This window comes from Echiichthys vipera (genome assembly GCF_963691815.1).
Source record: "Echiichthys vipera genome assembly, chromosome: 2".
In the NCBI taxonomy this organism is placed as follows: Eukaryota; Metazoa; Chordata; class Actinopteri; order Perciformes; family Trachinidae; genus Echiichthys; species Echiichthys vipera.
Window position 1 is genome coordinate 10,414,927 of NC_139827.1, and position 21,344 is coordinate 10,436,270.

A 21,344-nucleotide genomic window follows, 5' to 3' on the forward strand; every position below is an offset into this window, starting at 1 on the left:
GTCTAATAAAGTGATGTGTATACTGCGAGGATGGAGTAGAGGTCGTCGGGAGAGCTCGAGCTTCTCTCACGCAGCTGTCTGCTTCAGGTGTAATTGAATGTCTTTTACTGAATGGAACACACACAAAAAAAAATGTTATTTCAACCCACGGATAACATGTCAGTACTCGGGGGGGTTTCACGAGAGGCAGAGGAGTGAATATATATATCGGTTTATTCCATCCGTGTGCACGAGTGTGCGGGTGCTCGGGGAAATCAAGCCGGGCTCCGAGCCTCTTTTCTCCGCAGCGCACATCTGCAAATACAATGCCTCACATGTGCAGAGCCGGGCAGGGCTAACACCCACAGCTCCCCTGAGCCGGGCTCTCATTGTCATACTGGCATAAATTAAGATTGATGAGAGATTAAACAGAGCTTCACTCCACCGCCTGCAATCATTGCATTCTGACTGACAGTCGATTTTTGACAATTAGTCTATGTCTCAAAGTTTGACACTTTTAAATAATGTATTCTAGTGCGAGTTGTGATACCTGTAATGTTTTATTCGGGGGGGGGGGGGGGGGGGGGGATGGTTATATGTTTAGATCATACAGTAGGCAGCCGTGCTTATCTTCAAAACCATCGATTAATTGTAGATTTTTAATCCCAGGAGGAAAACCACAGACCGTGTTGCAAGTGGCCGTGTAGCCTTTAACCTCGCAATTTGAATATTGTAACGCAAATCTAGTTTTATATAAATATGGGCTAATTCTTTGGAGAAACAGCCTCAACTTTAAAAAACTAGACACAAATGATCGTTATCTGTGCTGTGTTTTTCTCAAGGCTACCACTTTGCACCTTTCCTTATTCATTAACCACGTCCGGGATTTAAAGCCCACGGTGTTTTCTAACAGACAAACAGCCATCAGCTCAGTGCAATCCCCCCTTCTTCTTTTTTTTTTTTTAGTTTTATATGTTTACCTTTGCTGCGTAAAACCATCGTGTTCCCCCCCACTTGGAGAGGAGGACACCCTGCTTGTTTCTCTGACCGGCATGTCTGTCCTCCAGGCCCAGTGAACGTGAGCACCAGTGCTCAGCTGGTGGCTCCGGCCGTGGTGGTGAAGGGCACCCTGTCCATCACCGCCTCCGAGCTCTACTTCGAGGTGGATGAAGACGAGTCGGGCTTCAAGGCCATCGATCCAAAGGTAAGAGACTGGAGCCCCATTGATCACGTCTCAAATTGTCCACTTATTGAAGGCCCTGCCGTGTCGCTAAACGCCCCGTGGCTGACGAAGACGGTAGGCCTGCGACTTCTATCTCAAGATCCACAAGTGTGTTATTTTAAATTTGCAAAAAAAAAAAGATGCATCCAAACACTTGAAAGTGATGAGATACGTATGCCGTTAAAGTGACACTATCACTACATTTGAATGGAAATGGGAAAAAATGTAATTTACCGCATGTTTTTCCTCCACAGTATTTTTGGTATTGAATAAAAATGACAAAAAAAAAATGTCTTTATGAATATTTCGTAACGTAAATTTAACCCCACGACAACATTTGATATTATTCGGTGGTTATGAGAAATGAAGGCTTATAAATAACCGAGCTGTCTTCTTGGGTAAAACATAAATTAATCAGGTTTCCCTAATTAATGATCATCCAGCATATTTTTTTCACGGGTAAATTGCATTTAAATAAAGATTTAAAAATAAATAAATCGTAAAATGTGGTCTGATATTGATCATGCCAGCCGTTAGCACTGACTCCATGTTTACTAGAGGACTGCTGACCCACAGGTGGTTGTTTGTGCAGTTTAACGCTGCGTGACATTTTCGCATTTGTTTTTAAACGTGTAGTTGTGTATTTAAAGATGTCATTTTTTTTTAGTAACACGCGCATTTATTCAATGGGATTTCATTAATATCAACTTAACAATAAATGTCGTATAAGATACACTGTGCTAACTCAAAAATCAACCGCACGAATCCAATGAAGGCTTCAGTTTAGCTGTAGGCCCTGTGTTTGTATGCGCCCAGGCTGTATATTAACACGAGTCTGTTGATTTACATTCATTAGAAAAGTCCTTGAGCTCGAGACTCCCTGTAAAAATAACACATGGCCTAAAGTCGTCAGTGCACATTCCCTCTTTTTAAATTTAGCCAAAGCGTTTTTTCCCCCCCTGTGTTGATCCCAGCTCAGCTTTCTCTCGTCCAAATGAATAAATGAACGGTTTTCTTCATCAGACAATAGCAGAAATAAAATGCAGATTACAGATTAGCCTGTCATATCAGCTGTCAGAACAACACGTCAAGACACGAGGCCGAGTTGTAATTTAATTTGCAACATTTTATTAACATTTCTTTTTAAGTCACATAATGAAAAAAATGGAACTTGGCACGCTACATTTTATTCTTTTCACTGAACGATTTTGTGCATATATTTAAATAAAAAGTTTCTTCACTTTGTGAAAACATTTAAAGGAGACAACTAAAAGTTATAACATTTGATCTGAAAATGTACCTTCACTTTCTCTCTGGCTGTGGCCCAATTGCTCCATTTAAAAAGGGTTTCGTGGTTTGCTCGCTGCATTATTTGGTTACTGATGTTTTTTTTCTTCTTCTTCTTCACATTGCTTGGAGAATCAGTTGCAGAATCATCTTTGTCCTTCTCTGGAGTTTTATCCCAAAATGTCTCTCGGCTCTGTCTCAACAATCACTTTATAGTTTGTCCAAACTTTTCGCATTAGTGAGGATTTCCCTCGCTAGTCTCCATGTCTGCTTAGCAGCAGCCTCCAGGGCTGAGTGAGGCTTTCCCTGAAACAAGTCCAAGTTTGGCAAGAAGTAGTGGGGACATCTGCGGCACTGCAGACAGGATATGAGCTGCAGCAGGATGCCATTCAGTCGGTCACCGAGGCAAGACTCGTCCCAGTCGGTCTCCCTCGGGTGTTTCTCGCACTCGTACAGCAGAAGCGTCTTCATGTGGTAGTTGTGGAGCGGCTGTCCCGGTAGCTCCAGGTGACGGTCCCGCAAAGTCTTCAGGACGGAGAGACACTTCTTCCTGCAGCCGGCCATCAGCAGCCTGTTCTCGGCCTCGCTGAACTGCAGAACCCAGGCGTCGCTCTCTGCGGAGCTCTGCTTCCCCGTTAACGAGTAGCACTCTTTGGAGAGGAGGTTAAAGCCCTCGGCTTTAACTTCTGCTACTCGGTTAGGACCGGGCCAGGGGATGTGGGGCATGGGCCACTGAGCTGCACTTCTAGGCCAAATTCCAGTGCACTTGAACGCGGGGGTGATCTGCACCACATACCTCTCCCTGATCCGTAGTTTGACCTCGCTGGTGTCCGCCACCATCTTTACCACGTCGCGGTAGCTGCACTTATCCACGGCCTGTGCCACCAGAGTCTGAAACCTGGAGCGGATCTTTCTGGCTGATAGGTAGCCCGAGGCGGTGATGAACTCGACCCACAGCGACATGCTCCTTTTACGGCCATCACTCAGCTTCAGCACCGCGCAGCCAGGCAGGGAGCCGTCATCCACGAAGTTGAACACCCCCATTTGGTTGAGGTAAAGCACCACCTCAAACTCATTGGGGGAGATGACCTCCATCCCCTCATAGCGCGCATCTATCTCACTGAGGGAGCTGATAAACCGGGGCTCCTGCACCTCCACCTCCTTCAGGACATCTGAAACCACTTTACAAACCTCCCTTATAGTCTTCGCAATGGCCGCTTTGCGAGCTTGGCATCTCTCGTTGTGATATTTGTTAAGCTGGTAAACCAGCTTTGCCTGCGTCGCAATCATGTTGGGGCAGAGGTCCGGGCTGTACACCGGAGAGTCGCAGTAAGTTGACGGATCCAATGCTTACCGGTAAAGCCAGAGGCAAATGCTTCCCCGTGCAGGAAAAGTGTGTAATCAAAGTTTTTTTTTTGTTGCTTTTAGCAGCGGATGGACGTCAGTGTGAGGAGGAGGAAACGGATAGGGATGCAACGTGTTAGCCTGCTAAATATCAGTCCAACTCATGAGCACGTCCAGCACCGTTAGGTAGATTCATATTCAGGTTGCGGGTCACCATCCGTGTCCTGGGCTGCAGACGCTAGAGGCTAAAACATCGTCTGTGACCACTCATCTCCTCTTGCTGTGATTCTCTCCTCTGTGCCCCCGCTCACTTTTCGTCCACACTCAGCTGTGAGCTGGACTTGTGTAGTTTATGAATGGTTCCTTTAGCAAGAGTGAAAGGGGTCGGGCTTCTCCTCCTGCAATCATGTGCGGAGCTGTCAGTGCAGGCAGCCAATCAGGGCAGAAGAGCTCCAGTCCGCCTCAGCAAGCGTCGGGGCGCGCGGAGCTGTCCGCTGCTCCCATTTCGACACAGGAAAACACAAACCCTTCGGTTTATACGGGCAGATTCCAGTGTGTACTCTCTGAACCAGCAGTAAAACAGTTGTTTTTTCAGCGTTGCTCTTTACGCCTGGTGCGTTTTGAGGATTAGGAGAATAGTCAAAGTGTGAGTGACAGCCTTTAACTTTAGACCCGCATGTACTCTGCAGAAACATCTCTCCTTTCTCTCCGTTTTTAATTGAATGCGTTATTTTGTGCTTTTCTCATCTTTTGAAAGGTGCAGTAATTGCAGTGTTTTTCCTCTTATTGACAGCAAGTATTATTTATTCTCATCCTTATATGCAGCATGTCCAACTTTTATCCTACACAGTCTGATGGCTTGGTCTTGAAAATGTATACTTTGGTTTTACAGATCAAAATGTGATCTTTTTTCCTTTTTCAATTTAGACATGTAACAGGAGGCATGGCCAGTTAGTCACATTTTTGTAAATTCAATTAACATTGGAAAAATAAAACTATTTATGTCGTTACATTTACTTACTCTATTTATTCAGTTCAGTTCTTATTCCTTTTTTAGGCTGGGATAAGAGGATTGTGGTTTTTTATAAATAATGAATACTTTGTGCTGTTGAATATTGTTTAGCCTTTTATCATTTTGTTAATGCATGTTTAAAATAGGAATTGTGTAGAGTGCACCTGCCAAAATTATACACCGAAGCGATCAGACAAATTAACATTGCTGCTATCCACCCCTTAAGTTTTTTTTTTAACTAATCAGTTGATTTACATTGTATTGGACATTTATTAGTTATTTAGATAGATGTTCTTTATTGTCCACAAAGGGAACTACATTTTGTTCAAGTCAGTACTATACTAACAAACAATATAATAAATAAATAAAAATTGATAAAAGACAAGCTTATTCTCTATTCTGCTAATGGTGTGTGTGCGTGTGCGTGCGTGTGTGTGCGTGCGTGTGTGCATGCGTGCGTGTGTGTGTGCGTGCGTGTGTGTGTGTGTGCGTGCGTGTGTGTGTGTAACAGTCAACATTTTAGTTTGAGTCAAATAACTGAAACAAGACGTGTGTCTACGGCAACACGCGCACACACACACACACACACACACACTGTTAATTTGCCCGCGGGTTTATCTCCATGAACCTTGTCCATACTGAATAATTTAACCAGGGGTCTCTCTGAGCTTGTAATTGAAGTCCCCCTGTCACCCAGACTTCATGTTGGAGAGCTAAAGAAGCCATTACTTTCTCCCACAGACAAGCGGCTGTGACACATATTTAAACATGGAAGCATGCTAGAAATATAAAAACCAGCAGTGAAAGCCTTATGAAATGTTTTTGAAGAAGACGTATTATTGCAGCCTGTTGCCGTCCTTTCACACATGTCCACTATTCCAGTTAACGAGGTCACAGTCATTATAGGTGTCTGGCATAAAATTAGATGAAGCTAATTGGACATTTTCTCCTACTGTTGAGTCTCCCTTTTTTCAAAGCTTTGGTTAAATACATGTTTTATTTCCAAATGATTATCTACTTTGAGCACTTGACAACACTTTCCCACTATCACAGCGGCAACTTTTCAATATAGTTCATTCATTCCTGTAGTTTTAGAAAATAAATCAGGCCAACAGTAATGCAAATATACAGAGACCACAGTCAGTCTGTAATATCTTGAATGGCTTCCTTGAAGTGATGATCACAGACAATAAGGTCGACTGTGGCCTGCATAACTTCAGTATGGAAAACTGTTTTTTTTCTGCATCTGCCTGTTGCCATAACTTATTTCAGAAGCCGTTAAAAGCAAACACCAGGCTATTTTTGTGCAAATAAAATGCTAATAAAATATGCATGAATGTCATGACACTTGTTACATAAATAATTTCACATAAGGCAGAACATTGATTCACCCATGATTTCCAGAAACCCATTTACTGATATGAAGTAGCCAACTTTGCGAGGGACGTAAGCCACAAATATTTCAGAAGAGGCAAAGATGAATGAGCCCCCCCCCCCCCCCTTCATAGTTACCACATCTTCTGGACTTCGTCATGTGGCCTTTTTGCAAGTGATAATGGGGCTTTAGGGAGTGTAAAGTAACTTATGATAACATTTGTAAAATGTATTATTTAGTTCATTTTGAAAGGCCTGCAGAATATTTGAGCTCATGGCAACAAATAACCTTTAAAAAAGTTAAAAAAAACATCCAGTTGGAATTACATGGGATCACATTATATTCGCTTAATCTTTTTCAAAGGCAGTAACGTGTCACACAAACCACATATCGTATTATATATCATATTTTACTTACACAATTCGTGGAAGAATACTCTGGTCTCAGAATTTGTTGCACAAGCATCTAAATGAACACACAACATCTATTTGGATATTCTTCGTAGAACTTCTAGAGTATCAAGACAAACTGTGGCAAGATGAGCAACAAATGACTTGGCAACTTGGATTTATCGTGAAATTTAAAAGAAACGATAAATAGAGATTGGGCATTCCTGCCCGTAACTTGTAGCGATAGTTATCCCAATGTTTGAAAGTAAAGATAGAAGCAGAGAGAAATAAATGAGAATGTCTGGCAGTTTGATTCCTGGATGACTGTTTATTATCAAGCTAACAGCTCCAGAGAGATTAATCGACACTACTTGGAGAGCAAGTGTCCAAATATTATGAAGGACATGCTAACCGCAGCTTAATGAAATATATGGCGACACAGATCTTTACAAAGACGTTATGAATCCGTTTTGGCCCACCTATAAAACCCCACGTTTCCGAGAAACTGTGTTCATTTTTTAATCAATGTAGAATGGATTGGACTTTATTAGATCGGTCTATTTTTGCCATTTGAAATGGAAGGGTCAGCCATATCTCAGAAAATTGTATGTGTATGTACATTTCATCTGCTGAAAGGCACGTTACAGGCATAGGTGGAAAACAGAAATAGGGCAGCACACTGCTGGGACAGCTAGGAGCAGCTGAGATCATTTTTAGTTCATCAAATCTATTTTTGTTATCCCCCTATTTCCAACCTCTTCCCTTTTCGAGTACGAATATACAAAATTATATATCCGATGACAACGGCTACTTTGCTCATTCATCCCTTCTTGCTACTTCTTTGTGCCCTTTATCTCCTGAAAACGGTCAGAATTATCTGTGGTTCCTAGAGAGTCCCCCCCCTGGTTTATATTGACTGGAGAAAAGATCAGGGGCCTGTCAGAGAGCTCTTTGATCTGAGTCTGTGTGACGACTCCACAGTGATCCCCTTATGAGCACAAAACAGTGTCCATGCCTGTGCAAATCTCTGCCAGCTGATGAGTAACCTCACTGCCTCTCATCTTTTTTTCTCTCTTCTTCTGTCCTTGCTCTGTCTGTCTTTCCTATGGTCTCAGCGTAATCTTGTAGGAGAGGAGAGGGTACAGAAGAATAAAGCTGAGTACCCCCAGGTGGCTCATTACTGTGTATACAACATAGTTTTCATCAAATAGTTTAAAATTAGTTTAAAGTAAACCAACCTCAAAAACACAATTTGTATTTTAAATATATTTGATACACATTTGTTCCCTTCATGGGTATCCTGTTTCATCGGTCATAAATGTTTTTTTGTAAATTTGAATTTTCTGATTTTGTTGACTTGTTGAATCTTCAATCTGAAATTCCAGTATGAACTGTGCATACAACAAATACAAAATAAGTCTCCTACAGTGATTTACAACAGAGTAGTGGACAGTCATATTCACAATGACCTTGGTCCTTGTAATACATCTGTAAATGTTATGGCTACATTTTATGGCATGGTATGACATTAGAGGTATTTGAAGAAGGCAATAGAAAGAATGAATTTGTTTTGCAACAGAATGTGCAACAGTTTCCTCTCCGTGTCTGTTTGAGTTAGTGTGCTTTGTAATTCCAAGTGAGTAATAAGGGAGGGGGATGTCAAGGCTTGGCATTTTTAGGTAGTGCTCTTTTTCCCGTTTCCTTTCTCTGGAAACAAGATAGGTGCAGGGAAAGTTGCTCACTACCTAACAACACATGCACATGTGCACACAGAACGATGACGGCACACATGTGAGCTGAGCGAGTGCTTTTTGATGCTCTTGTTCACACATTTTGTTGCTGTCTCCCAAACCCGGATGGACCCAGCTGCTCCCTCCGTAGAGGGCTCAAAGAAAATCATCGCAGGCAACTAATTGCCTGGCAGGCCCCTGCATCTGCTCGGCAGATAGCATGACTGATGAAGTCACAGAACAGATGTGTGTGTGTATGTGTGTGTGTGTATGTGTGCGCGCGTGTGTGCGTTTAGCAGCGCCCTCTCTGTGTTTAGACACAAGCCATCAATATTGCATGTAGAGTTATTGTTGCAGAGCCACTCCTGGAGTTGAGACTACTAATATTGCATGAATGAGGAAGTGAAATTCGCTCTACTTCCAGCTGATTGGTCAAAGGAAATACCAGCAAAACCCTGATTGGAGGAACCTTCCCGTAGATCCCCTTTGCATTCTGAGTGTATTATAAACTATTCCTGTGTCCCGAAGAGAAACTAGTTACTGTGGTTTGAATTTGTACTACGTTCGCAGTGGCAACATAACAAATATTTACTTAATGTGCTGGATTGCACATTAAAATAATTTTGTTTTTGGTTTTGATTGACAATGTTGCTCCACAATTCGTAACAACCGGAATTGAAAAAAGTGAAAATATTGAGGATGGTGTGACAGCTCATGTAACAGATAAGTAATCAGTAATTTCCTCTGATGAAAAGAAATATAAATATATATATAAATTCCTTTTCCTCTGATCTGAGGCAATTACAGTTTATATATGTATATGTATATATATATATTTGCCAAATCACAGGGAAAGGAGTAATTTATTCTTTAATATGACATTTTAATGGTCACTGTCAACAGGTAATTTTTATTACTAGCAAAGTACAAGGTACAGATGACCGCATGAAAAATCATGCCATGTAACTCATGGTATGTTACAGTGATATACAGTTTAAATGACACAATAAGTTTATAAATGTACTGTTGAAAACCAAATATCACACTGTTATAAATCAAAGCCCTCACTTTAAATAATGTAATTTTCCCCTTATATGACTTCCTCAGTTTGTTTGTATACAGCACTCACTGTAATTGACTGTAAAACTTCACAAAATCTACACACAGCTGAAGTTTACCTGCCACTTTTTCTGTGTCCCTCGGACATCCACGCTTTGTTTCCAGAAACAGAAAGTTTTAGCCAAAAGCCAGATAGAAAAGTATTTTGGATAGAATACCAGTTAATTTTTCCTAAAGGTCACTGTCCAACCTTGCTATGCAGTGATAAAACCCCCATTGAGAAGACATTGGTTACTCTAATTAGTGGGGTGGTGACGGCTCCTCTGGGTTAGCTGGAGTGGCTGAATGGATGGTCACTCAGTCAAAGAAAACCACCCTGGTGTTATGTAGCGACCAGTCCCATATCGTTAAGCTCTCCCTAAAGTGTCAAACTGCTGCGACTGCACCCCTCCCCCTTCCTCCTGTTCGCTCCGCCAAACTCTCATGGTCACCAGGGACAACCTTCGGCTGCAGCTGCCAATCACAAAGAGCCATGGCAGCAAGAGGTCTCGGAGAGAGGAGTCTATTGATTTTCCAGTTAGAGCCTAAGTAGTGTGTGCTATAGGACTAACGGACAGCCCGAGCAGGTATGTCATTATCAATGAGCCCAAGGAAACGGATCCCTTCACTCTCACTCATTCATATTGGCCGCCTTCCCTCCATCGTTCCCTCCTTCTGTCTCTCCTTCATGCCATTCCACCATCCATTCCCTCCGCTCTCTTCGTCCACTCTGACAGAGTGCATCCTGGGATGGTCAATAAATCGCTCAGCCACACCGCGACAACAACAGGCGGAGTGATGGGTTAGGATGACCTTCTTTCTCTTTCTTTCCTCCAGTCTTTCACTTACTGCCTCCTCCTGCATTCCAGGTACAGTAATTATAGCACCTGTGAGACATGAAACATTTCCTTACCGACGACAGACTCCAGGTCCAGACCTCTCAGAATTGTCCCTTTCCTCGAATCCTAAACATCCAGGGTCAATTTAATCTCAAGCATCATTCCCCGCAGCCCACTTTGGCTCATCCAGTCATCAGGAAACCCAATTATTATCATACTGCTCCTCTCGATTTACCTCAGTGCTTATGTCAAGTCACGGGCCGAGCTTTGGGAGCTTCTCAACATAAAGACATGTGCAAACAATTACGAATGATTTAAACCAATTAGAGGAGATAAGGCCAAATAAAGGTTTAAAGCTTCCTGAAATTAGGGTTTCCCCAGTAGAGCAGTAAAGTCTTGTTACCTTCTTTACTGTCCCTTTATCTTTCTGTCTGTCTCCCTCACACAAGATGCATGTGCACCTCCACCTCTCCATTTTGAGTTTCAAACAACATGGATGGTTGTGATACAGTCTCTCGTATTACAACCCAGTTGTTTGAGTGAGGTTATATCAGCGATGATTAACTCATTCTGTAAGGATGAGGTCAGCAGTCCTCTGGCCAGATGTGGGGTGTTTTAAGAGTGGTGGAGGAAGATTTGTTAACGATGGGCCTCAAAGCTTTGGAGAACCCGAGAAACTAGCTCATTCTTTTTCTTATTTGTCATATCTGTTGTTCTCTTATTTGTCAGATATCCTCTGGAATTTGGCCATTATCAGACTATGAGTTTAACGGAAATGTATGTATAAAATTCTAGATGGTTTTTCCTCTGTTGTTGTTGTGTTTTAAGGCTTGCCAGCAGTGTGGCTCTAGACAGTTAACGTCGGTCAGTTGGTCTTTCAGTATGTCAGTTGGCCGGTCCAACACGTAGGTTCAGACTTCATGAGTTGGAACAAAATCTTGTACAGACATTCATAGTTTCCAGATGATGAATCATAATTAACTTTGGGGATACCTGACTTCCCCTGATTGCCACCATGAAGTTTAAAGTAAAAACGATTAGATCCATATGAAATTACAACAACTTGGTGATCCCTTAACTTTTTTTGTAGGTCACCATCAGGTCAACATCTGAATTTCTTCAATACTAATTCAATACTAATAAAAATAATGACATTCCCTTCAGCCTCAGCTGTACTTTGTGTTTATGTTATTAGCAAATGTTAGCATGCTAACATGCCAAACTAAGATGGTTAACATGGTAAATATTATTCCTGACAACAGCTTTTAGCTCAAAGCACCACTATGAATAAGTACAGTCTCACAGAGCCAGTAGTAGGATTGTAGACGCTAAGTCTACAATCTCGTCACTCTTGTGCAAAGCAGTGTAGTGGTAACCAGGTAGGACAGGTCGAGGGAAGACGATTGCCACATTGGCAATCACATAAAGAACCATTAGACAGTGTATCATCTCCCCACCTAATGATGACTAATGTCTCCCTTCTCTTTGGTCTTCCCTCTCTCACACACACAAGAACACAAACAACTACCCCATCTCTATTCACTAATAAACATGCTCTCTGCCCCTCTGTTTGTGACCTGACTTTGGACCTTAACACAACCACTGACCACTGTGGCCGAGACCTGGCTCACACTTAACCAAGCACCTCCAGACAAAGAGCTGCCACCCCCTCTTTGCACCTGAGCCTAGCCCCTCCATCATGCTCCATCTCTGGGCTTGACTGGGCCAGTCAGGGGGCAGGTGCCTCCCCTCCCTTCCTTTGATTGATCCCCTCTCTCCATCATTTATTCCCTTCGTCTGCCTCTGACACACGTGTCAAAGGCAACACACCAGCCTGATGGATAGGCCTGTTTATGGATGCCAGTCTGCCTGGTAGGTTACTGATATTACAATCAGCACCTGTGTACCTGCTGTTCGCACAAGCCTCTGTTATTCAGCGGAGGTCAGAGACAACCGGCTCCAATTGAAAGATCGATGTGCAGCCCTGCATATTTGAAATTTTTAATTGTAAATGTGATCTTGTTTTGTCAGAAAGGTCTGCGCTGCCTTTCAGATGATAAAACTCAATCCATATGTTAAAGACTTTGAGTGAATATGTGTGTTGTTGAGCTTCATTTTATCTGTGTTTCTAATTGTAGAATGCCTCGTAAATACAAAGGTAAAATGAGGACATCCTATTCATTATAGCTGTTAATTCCTAATCTAAATCATTGTATTCAGATGTATTTGTTTTTAAAAAAGGTAAGCTGATAGCATTGGTGTGTACTCTGTAAAGACATCTCATGTGCCGGAGAGCCCATTGTAACAAAGCTGAATTCTTGTGCCTCCATTGCCATTATGGTTAATGACCCATCCAGTCTGGTTGAAATGGCACATCCACAGGGACATTCTGCAGGCTACTTACTCATCCAAGACTCATTTTTAGCAGACATCAGCACAACAGATCTTTACTTATGTTCTGTAGAAGCAAAAGAATAAGCACAATAAGATGCAGGATAAACAAAAAGCAGTTTTAATAAACAGATTATCTTTAATGCTATCAAGTCAAATAAAGGCTAATTGGGTTTTTCTTGTAGTGATCTTCTAAACCCTTGCACTATCATCGTTTTCAACCTAACATCTCAATAACAAAAGACAATCCACTTGTTCCACACCAGCAATCACAGTCATATTCAATTGGTATAGTAAAAAATAAATGCTAATGCCGAGTTCAAAGTACAATGTCCAAACCGAATCAGTATTTATTAGTTGCTAAAGAGTTTATATTAACAATAGATCAAATAGCATGTGTGTGATGCAAAAGGTGTTGCTTATTGCGATCAACCCACCCTCTAACAGAAGAAGAAGAAACAAAAGAAAATCAACTTTACAACCAGACGGGGCATAGATATAGACAGGCATCTACCATGAGCACATCAAAGTGAATCTTCTTGTATTTTTGTTAATTTGTATTTGAAATATTCATGATGTATCTGCCTCCAGAGTATTTAAGATGCTCACTAATTAAAAAAAAAAACGATTACATTTTGTAACTCAAAATGCTTGTCACTGATAAACCTGTAGCTTCAATTGAGTCACCTTCAAATTCTCAAAAGTCTCTGCAGCCGTTCCTTTAGTCCCATTCTCTCCCTCTTCTTTTGCTTCGAACAACCCACCCCATATTCCCCAAGAGGGGTGTACTTTTCACCCCACACCCACTTAAGCTGGTGACAATAGCCGGATTAGAAAAGAATTTACTCCAGCGAAGCCTCGCACCAACCCCAAAAAAAGCCTATCCATCTCTAAATGGCAAAATGAGAGATTGAAGGAAAGCGGGGAGAATGCGATAGGAGCCGGTCAGCAATCTTAACCTGTCTGATGTTCGCCATGGCAGCTTACAGGGCAGTGGAGGGCCAATAGCATTGAGGTTAAAACACCTCCTGCTTCAGTGGTGGCTTTGGCCTGTCTCCTTGATTTTCTGAATGTTGGTGAAAAGCATATACTTTCTTCAACTCCTGTTCTTGATGTGCAAGTGTTTACTGATGAGCATGACAAATCAAGGAATGTATTTAAGCCCTTTCTGTGAACTCTCAACAGGTGCCCAGCAATACTATTTAGGTCTTGTATGTACTGCTGCTCACTGAGTTTATGGCTGATTTTTGTTGCTGGTGTATCGTTGTCTAATTCAAGAGTATGTATTAAGTTAACTCTAGTTTTACGTGTACTGTGACATTTTTTTATTGGACTATCCAAAATCTAAATATTTTCGTGTACAATTTGAATGATCTAAAGCTGCATCGTGATAATGCAAAAACAGCAGAGAGGATCTTCTCAATTTGTGGATGTCTGTTGCATTCCACACCCCTCTTTTCTTTACTTTTGTGGCCTTATCCATCCTTTGTTTCCAGTCACCTTTGAGCCACTAGCTCTGCCTTTTGTGGCCCCATTCTAAGCTGTGATGAGGTAAAAAAGGAAGCGCTGATTTGAATATTGTCCCAAAAAAAAGCAGAGCCATTTTATATACTCTGTCATCCTTTAATGCTATCTTTGTGTAATTTGCCTAAAATACGCAACACAAAAAAAATCAGTCACATTGTCTTATTTTCTAAGGTTATGACTTGACATATGACATATTTCTATTTATGTATTTCATGTTTATGTCAATCCCTTCTACTGACACCATTAGTGTTTAGTATTGCCCCTTTAGTATCTTATTGTTTGTGAGGACCCTGCTGAGGCTTTTGTTCTTGTAGCTTATGCCTAAAGGCTGAATGTTTAATGAGTTAAGGCACTGAAGTCTTCACTTCTCTACCAATTAACCCCAAGACCACTGCAGCATTTCCCTAAATCCACACAAGACCTTTTTTTTTGTTCCCACTTCAAAAAGGCTAAGCAGCCAAGGAAAGGAAGGGAGAAAAGACTAACCTGTTAGCAAACAGTGAAAAGGGCCAAAAAGGGGTTTAATCCTTATTAGGCTAAATTCAGACTAAGTGGCCCCACAGATCCTTTCAAAGGGGACTTTCTTCAGGGAATGCAAACTCTTACTGGGTGACGTTTGGGCTGAATGCTTTGAGCCTTTAGGCTTCATAACCTACACTTGCAGCAAGCTGGGCTTGTTTATTTTGCTTTAATTCTCTCACACTCCAGCGCAGCTTCTTAGTCATGTTTATTTTTTTACCTTGTAGTTTGTTTTACTTCCCTCGAGGCAAATAGGGCTTCACGTGTGACCAGTGATTACATCTTGAATTAGTTACATGATGGCAGAACAATTGTGCCTATCAATCATTGGTGGACAAATGGTTTTGACTAAGCATGTCACATTACCCAAATTTTACTAGCATAAAAAAAACTATGTTATGTACCTATTTCAATACCATGCATGCAAAAAGAAAAAAAATCAACCCATTATGACCTGCACACAGTGCTGGTTGGAAAAACAGTTTTTTTTTAATAACTTTGGTACTTTTGATATTATCGAATGTATAATTAACAAAGATCATATTGTTTTAAAAATGTGATGTTGAATAAAATATTGCAGTTATTGATCATTTTGAAAACCTTAGTCTTGACTACTCATACTGAAGTTCATTGACAATGCATCAGTATTGTCTGTTCTTATCTATACCGTACACAAATTCTAGATGTAGTGGATAATATATTTTCGATTGCCTTTTATTGTTTTTAAAGAGATAGTTTTTTTTGTGAATAGATTGATACCACTCTCATATATATCTGTTAAGTATAAAGCTACAGCCACTTAGCTTAGCATAAAGACTGGAAACGGGGAGAAACTGCTGGCCCGGCTCTGTTTAAAGGTAACAAAATATGCTAAGCACCACCTCTACATCTCACAAATTAACCTATATTAAGCTATGTCTTTTTTAATCCATACCAAATTATGATTTTGCTGGGGGGTTGTGTGCAGGACTTTTTCTTGGATGGGTTTCCAGGAATAGATATGAGAGTCTGTATCAATCTCATCTAACTGGGCAACAAAAAGAATAAATGTATTTCCCAAAACATCAAACTAATTTATCAAAGAAGTGACTTTGGCAACCTGATTGTTTATTGGTCTACAGTCGAGTGTATCACTTTTATACCTTTTTTATGCAGTATTTTCTATTTTCACTGCTTGCCCAGCTACACTGCTCCTATAGTTCAACATGGAGCACATGACTCGACAGGGATGGTGTAGAGGCCAGTTGGTTAAATCATATTCTTGTGTAAGCACAAAGGCTACTGGATAACTACTGGAGTGTGAAAGTAGAGTCATGTGGCTGCAGTGTCTTCAAGTCATATGATTCCAGGTTCTTACAGTGAGAGAGTATTTTTTTCCTCTTGAATGACTTGCGTATTTCACCCCGAGTTCAGCCTCGTAACACCAACCATACATATGCTACCTGTTTTTGATCAAAAGAAGAAATCTTTATAGTAAAAAAATGTTGCATATTTCTGTCCCTCTCCCCTGTACAGTACTTTCTGTCCTTCCCACTCCCTCCTCCTATCTTTTTTCTGGCTATCACTCAATCTCAAAAGCAAAATCTGTCTTAATTGGCTCCAGAGGGCTCTTGGAGGCTTTGTGTCAACGGTGATGAGGGTCCTGATTGGTCCAGAAGCACAGGCAGCCAACAGACCCTTGTTAGTGTGTCGGGACCCTTTGCTTGCTCGTTAGTCCGATGAACTCATTTACTGATGGGGGGTGACAAGGCCTTGTTTACTAGTGTGGAACAGAGGGTGGTGGAGGTTGAGGCGAGGGGGGGGGCAAGAATATGGGTAAAGAATAGCAAGAGGAGAATTATAAGATATGTAAACTGTAGTTTGTTTATGAATGCACCTGGTGAGAGTGTCAAGAAGCCCTTAAATGTCAGCCTGTGTTTGTCTTTTATTTCTTTCTCATTTGCCATTGCAGTAAAAGCACCGGCAGCGTCTCGCTCCACTGAAACTCCGGTTATTGTAGATGGCTTGATTCTGTGGTCAGTCAAGCGAGGAAGAGTCACAAATAGCCATGGCGCTGATGTAGCTTTATGCAGTGGTTTACATTGTATTTGTGACTTTTGAAGAAAAGATAAGGGAGTCTTGTTTAATTAATAGAATAACCTGCACCCTCAGTCCATTGTTAGCATGTAGAAGTCTTTTTGTGACGTTTGGAGACGTGGGTGTCGAGAAGTGTGGACGTAAACAGCTTTTGGGAAATGAAAAAGCAATAAGCAACTCTACATGCTGATAAGTCCACGATTTTTTTTTAAATGAATTCTATCAAGTTCTCCCTATACCGCTTGTCCCTCGTCTCCATTTTGATGTTGATGGATTACCTCTCTTCCTCCCGCTCATTAATTTCATCACCTTATCTCCCACACCACTTCATTTGACCAAAAGGTAATAATAAATCCCTCATCCATTATCCTTTAACTGAGGCAACCATGCGGAAATGCTTAATAACAGGCAACAAATTGAACTTCAATCTCCTCATTTTCCTTCAAGGATGTACAGCACATTAAATCTGAACACACAAATATGCATAACCTATACACCACTTTTTAAACACTGTACAGGTATGTGTAACTTTAAGCATTTCTTTCAGAAAAACAATACTATTGGTGTTAAAATTATACTCTTTTTCATATTTTATGACAAATAAGGATTTGCTTTATTGGTAATTGGCAGTAGCTTAGTTCCCCTTCAACTGAAGTGTCTTATCAGCCCAAAAACACACACACACACACACACACACACACACGCTCAGAGTGGCAACAGCAAAGGTAGTTGAGAGCCTCATCTATCTTGAACCACACAGCTGATAGTTGGTCTGTTGCTCTTCTAACTCTCCACTAATTCAGTGCAGTTTGAATTAAGTATCATCTGTGTCGCCATGTTCCTCCACTTAACTTTACCCATGTGTCTGAAGAGGCAGTGGTTGGTAAATGAGACTGGGTTTGTGTCAGAAAGGGTGATGGAGAGGGTTCACTGGCAAGGACTGTCTGCGAGATTCAGCTGTGTGTGTGTGTGCGTGTGTGCGAGCATGTGTGTGCGCACACCGCAGCCACAGCCATCCGGCCCCTCTTCAAGTGTCCCTCTTCATTCCGTAGTCTTTTGGGCACCTGACAAAGACAAACGACAGTGCTTCAGAAATGAGCAGCAGCCCGGCGCACAAACAGGTTGAAAGAGGAGGAGGGAGAGACGGAGAGAAAGCATTGCAATCAAGACTAGTTCCTTTGTTTTCTGTTTGGCTGTGTTCTCTCGCGTGACGCTTTGAAATTGATCTCGGGACACACCAGACCTGAATCCATGGATAATGTTCCACTTGAAATGAAACATCAATAAAACTGTGCTTTATATTCAACCAATCATGTTGACATAGAAGGTCCTGATTGTTTTTATGTTCCCTTCTGTTCTCTTCTCAACCTTAATCATTTTATTTTTATCATTTTTAAATGTAAACAACTTGTTTTTGTTCAGAAAGTAAAATGTAAATGTAACGCAGAACCTTGCATAGTCTGGTTTCTGCGGCATTTCTTCTGCTTCTGTAGCATTTTCCTCTCTTTGAGCCTGACTTATCCAGTTCCGCCATTACTGTTATTTATCACAGAGGAAGCTGGTGCAGCCATAACTCCAGCTCGGACAATAACCTCCACGTCGTTGTAATTTGTCCAGACGTGGTCAGAACGGCGAAAGCACTACAGCACGGATAGTTTGTCACGCTCCTTGTCACCCACTCAGCTTTTTCATCTGCAAGGGAAAGGGCGCCGCAGATAGGGACAATGATCTTGGGAACATAGAGGGCTATTTACAGCGTTCCAGGAGATTCATCGGTCCAGGGACAAATATGATATCTGGCTGCCTCCGCTACTGTCATATATATCTGTGGAATCAGAGACAGCAACTTTATCACTTCAGCCCTGGGCATCCTCCTGACATCCATCGCCAGGTCTATGAGTGTACTCCAGAGGATGAAATGAGTCAACCACTCCCTTTTGGAGGTGAAAGGTTACCCTCCAAGCAGTCACTCATAATACACCTGAAAACAGGGATTTCATTTTTGATCAAATAGGAGCAGAGAAGCTGTTTTATAGAATAATTTATCATAAAATAGCATTTAAATTGCATTGGTAGGTGATGATGTGCACTGGGATTTCTGTGAGGTTCTTGAGATGGTAATCTGATAGCTATCATGTCTGTCAATAGAGAAAACAAATCAAGTGCCGCAGCAGTTTGTCATCAAAATCCAACTGTCTCAACTCACAATAAGACTGTAAAGGGTATATGAGAAGCGGTGATTTGTTATGTCCTTAACTGTCTCTTTATATAGACTGTTAAACCGTATCAGTCTTCCATGCAGTCTTCCAGTATAACAATCCTATGATATGTGGAAAATTTGTTTGCAAACATCTAAAGCTCAATTCCTGTGTGTCACATAAAGAAAAATTAAAAATTAAAATCTTACAGTATGACCATATCTAAAAAAAGACCTATACTATGCGTGTTGTCAAATACTAGAGAATGTTCATTAAATTGCTAAATTAACTAGTATGTATCTCTTTGTGCTTTTTACTATTATTCACTCTGCAAATTGAATGAAAGTATTTTGTTAAATATCTGATGTATATTCTTCTCGCAAAATCATTTACCTTATAAAAAACTTTTTCCTTGATGATGAAAAATTGTGTTGTTTACTCTTGTGAGTGTTGCACTATCATTGCGATGGGATTGTCTACAGGCTGACGGTGACTGCTATAGTCATCTTGAGCCCCTGTTAAGGAAGATAGGAGGCTGGTTGTTGCAGCCCCAGCAGCCAGCTTCTCCAAGCCACTAATCCACATTTAATTGAACTCCAGAGACTTTCAAGTGACTCTGTGATGCAGGCGGATCCTCGTAGAGGCAGCGAGGGAGAGGCTGTCCTCAGCTGGCTGGCAAAGGCCTCATCTGGTCTCCTCTGCTGTCCCCTGCCTTTAATGAGCTCCTTTAACTTAACACTAGTCCGAGCTTGCTGGCTCACATTTGAATATTTTTGATTAATAACACAGCCTCTGAACCAAGCTGTGACAACCTAAAGTGTCCCTTTTCAGCAGATGCCTTTGAAACTCAAAGCAGAGGTTGAAACAAGAGCCTCGTTAACAAAGCAGTGCCAAGTAGGTTAGTGCCAAATCTAAATGCTGGATTAGTAGGAGTATGAATCGCAGGGGCAGGGCCAAGTATCTGCTTCTGTCAGGCATCAGGACAAGTCACTCTGACAGCTACCGCAATCTCCATGGCGACAGATTAAGCTCAGCTCATTGAAGCATTTATTAAATCTGGAGCTAGCTAACATAACATTGTTTGACCCCTGTGTCAGTTACCTCCATGGAAATACAGAAAATAGTCTAATCAGATGTTTAGCATAAAATCATCTCTTATCCTTATGTCATATTAAACCATTATTATATATCATAATGTTTGTTTCTTATATATATATTAATTGTTTGTCTGATCTTCCTAGTCACCTGTATGCTGTAATATGGATTATCTTTTAGTGAACTAAACATTTCCTTCACTCCTTCCTGCTGAATAGCACCCATTCTCTTGCTGAAGGGATCTCTTTTTCATTGAGGCTGATCAATATAAGTCATTAATCGTGCTGTTCAGGCCATCGTGCCATCACTGTGTGAAAAATGAACTAACTGAGCTTTCTATCTGCTCTTCTGCCCTTCCCTGCCTTTTCCCTGGTCTCTTATGTTCTTCTGCTGTCTCTTTATTTTTTTAAATTTACTTTCTTTATTTTTCATTTTGATAATCCCTTTCCCTTTTGTCTCTTTTCCTGCAATGTCTCTCAGATTCTAGCCTATACAGAAGGTCTTCATGGAAAATGGCTGTTCACCGAGATCCGTGCCATCTTTTCCAGACGCTACCTACTGCAAAATACTGCACTGGAAATCTCCATGGCCAACAGAAGTAAGACCTGATAATTACCATTATGTAACCATTTATTGTTTTTAATGCCAACCTGATGGATTTATATATTCTTGGTGAATGATACTAAAGACAGGAGAAGATAACCCTTGATATAATAAGTAAATGTTTCTCTGTGACTCTCTGCAGCGGCAGTCATGTTCAACTTCCCAGATGCAGCCACTGTCAAGAAGGTGGTCCACAGTCTTCCTCGTGTCGGCGTGGGCACGAACTTTGGCCTTCCACAGACCAGGTGAGACGCACAGCTAAGCAAATAAAATTATTATTTTTTAGTTAAATCTAAACATTCTCTGCAGACTTGTGTGTCACACACATGCAGCACTACATTTGACAAGATCTGGATATTAAAAGTTATCGTAAGACAGTGGTGGTTCAAGGGAGTGAAATTGGATTGGAAAGCTTTCACATTGTTGTTACTTGACCAAACCCCTGTGTGCATGTGACAGCGAGAAAAGGAGAGGGAGAAAAAATTGAGGTTTTTGTCTCCAAACTGAATTTTCTCCCTCCCTTTTTCTCGCTGTCAAATGCACACAGGGGTTTGGTCGCTGATTTGTCTGCCCCTCCCACTCTCCCTCCTCACCCTCCTCCCAAACATAATTGGCTTCACACAAACACAGTCCAGTTCATTTATTTATTTCCATCAGTGT

The 21,344-nt window shown here is 41.3% G+C and overlaps 2 protein-coding genes across 2 annotated transcripts in view; one reads left to right on the plus strand and one right to left on the minus strand.

Moving 5' to 3' along the window:
* The window catches only part of lrba (LPS-responsive vesicle trafficking, beach and anchor containing), a 196,666-nt gene that overhangs the window by 120,853 nt on the left and 54,469 nt on the right, over positions 1-21,344 (plus strand). The window contains 3 exon segments of the mRNA XM_083933277.1: positions 1,047-1,183; positions 20,562-20,679; positions 20,827-20,929. Coding sequence (XP_083789403.1) covers positions 1,047-1,183; positions 20,562-20,679; positions 20,827-20,929 — 358 coding nt within the window.
* mab21l2 (mab-21-like 2) lies at positions 2,381-4,143 on the minus strand. The gene has a single exon (XM_083933301.1). The coding sequence runs from the start codon at positions 3,776-3,778 to the stop codon at positions 2,699-2,701; it is 1,080 nt and encodes a 359-aa protein (XP_083789427.1). The 5' UTR covers positions 3,779-4,143; the 3' UTR covers positions 2,381-2,698.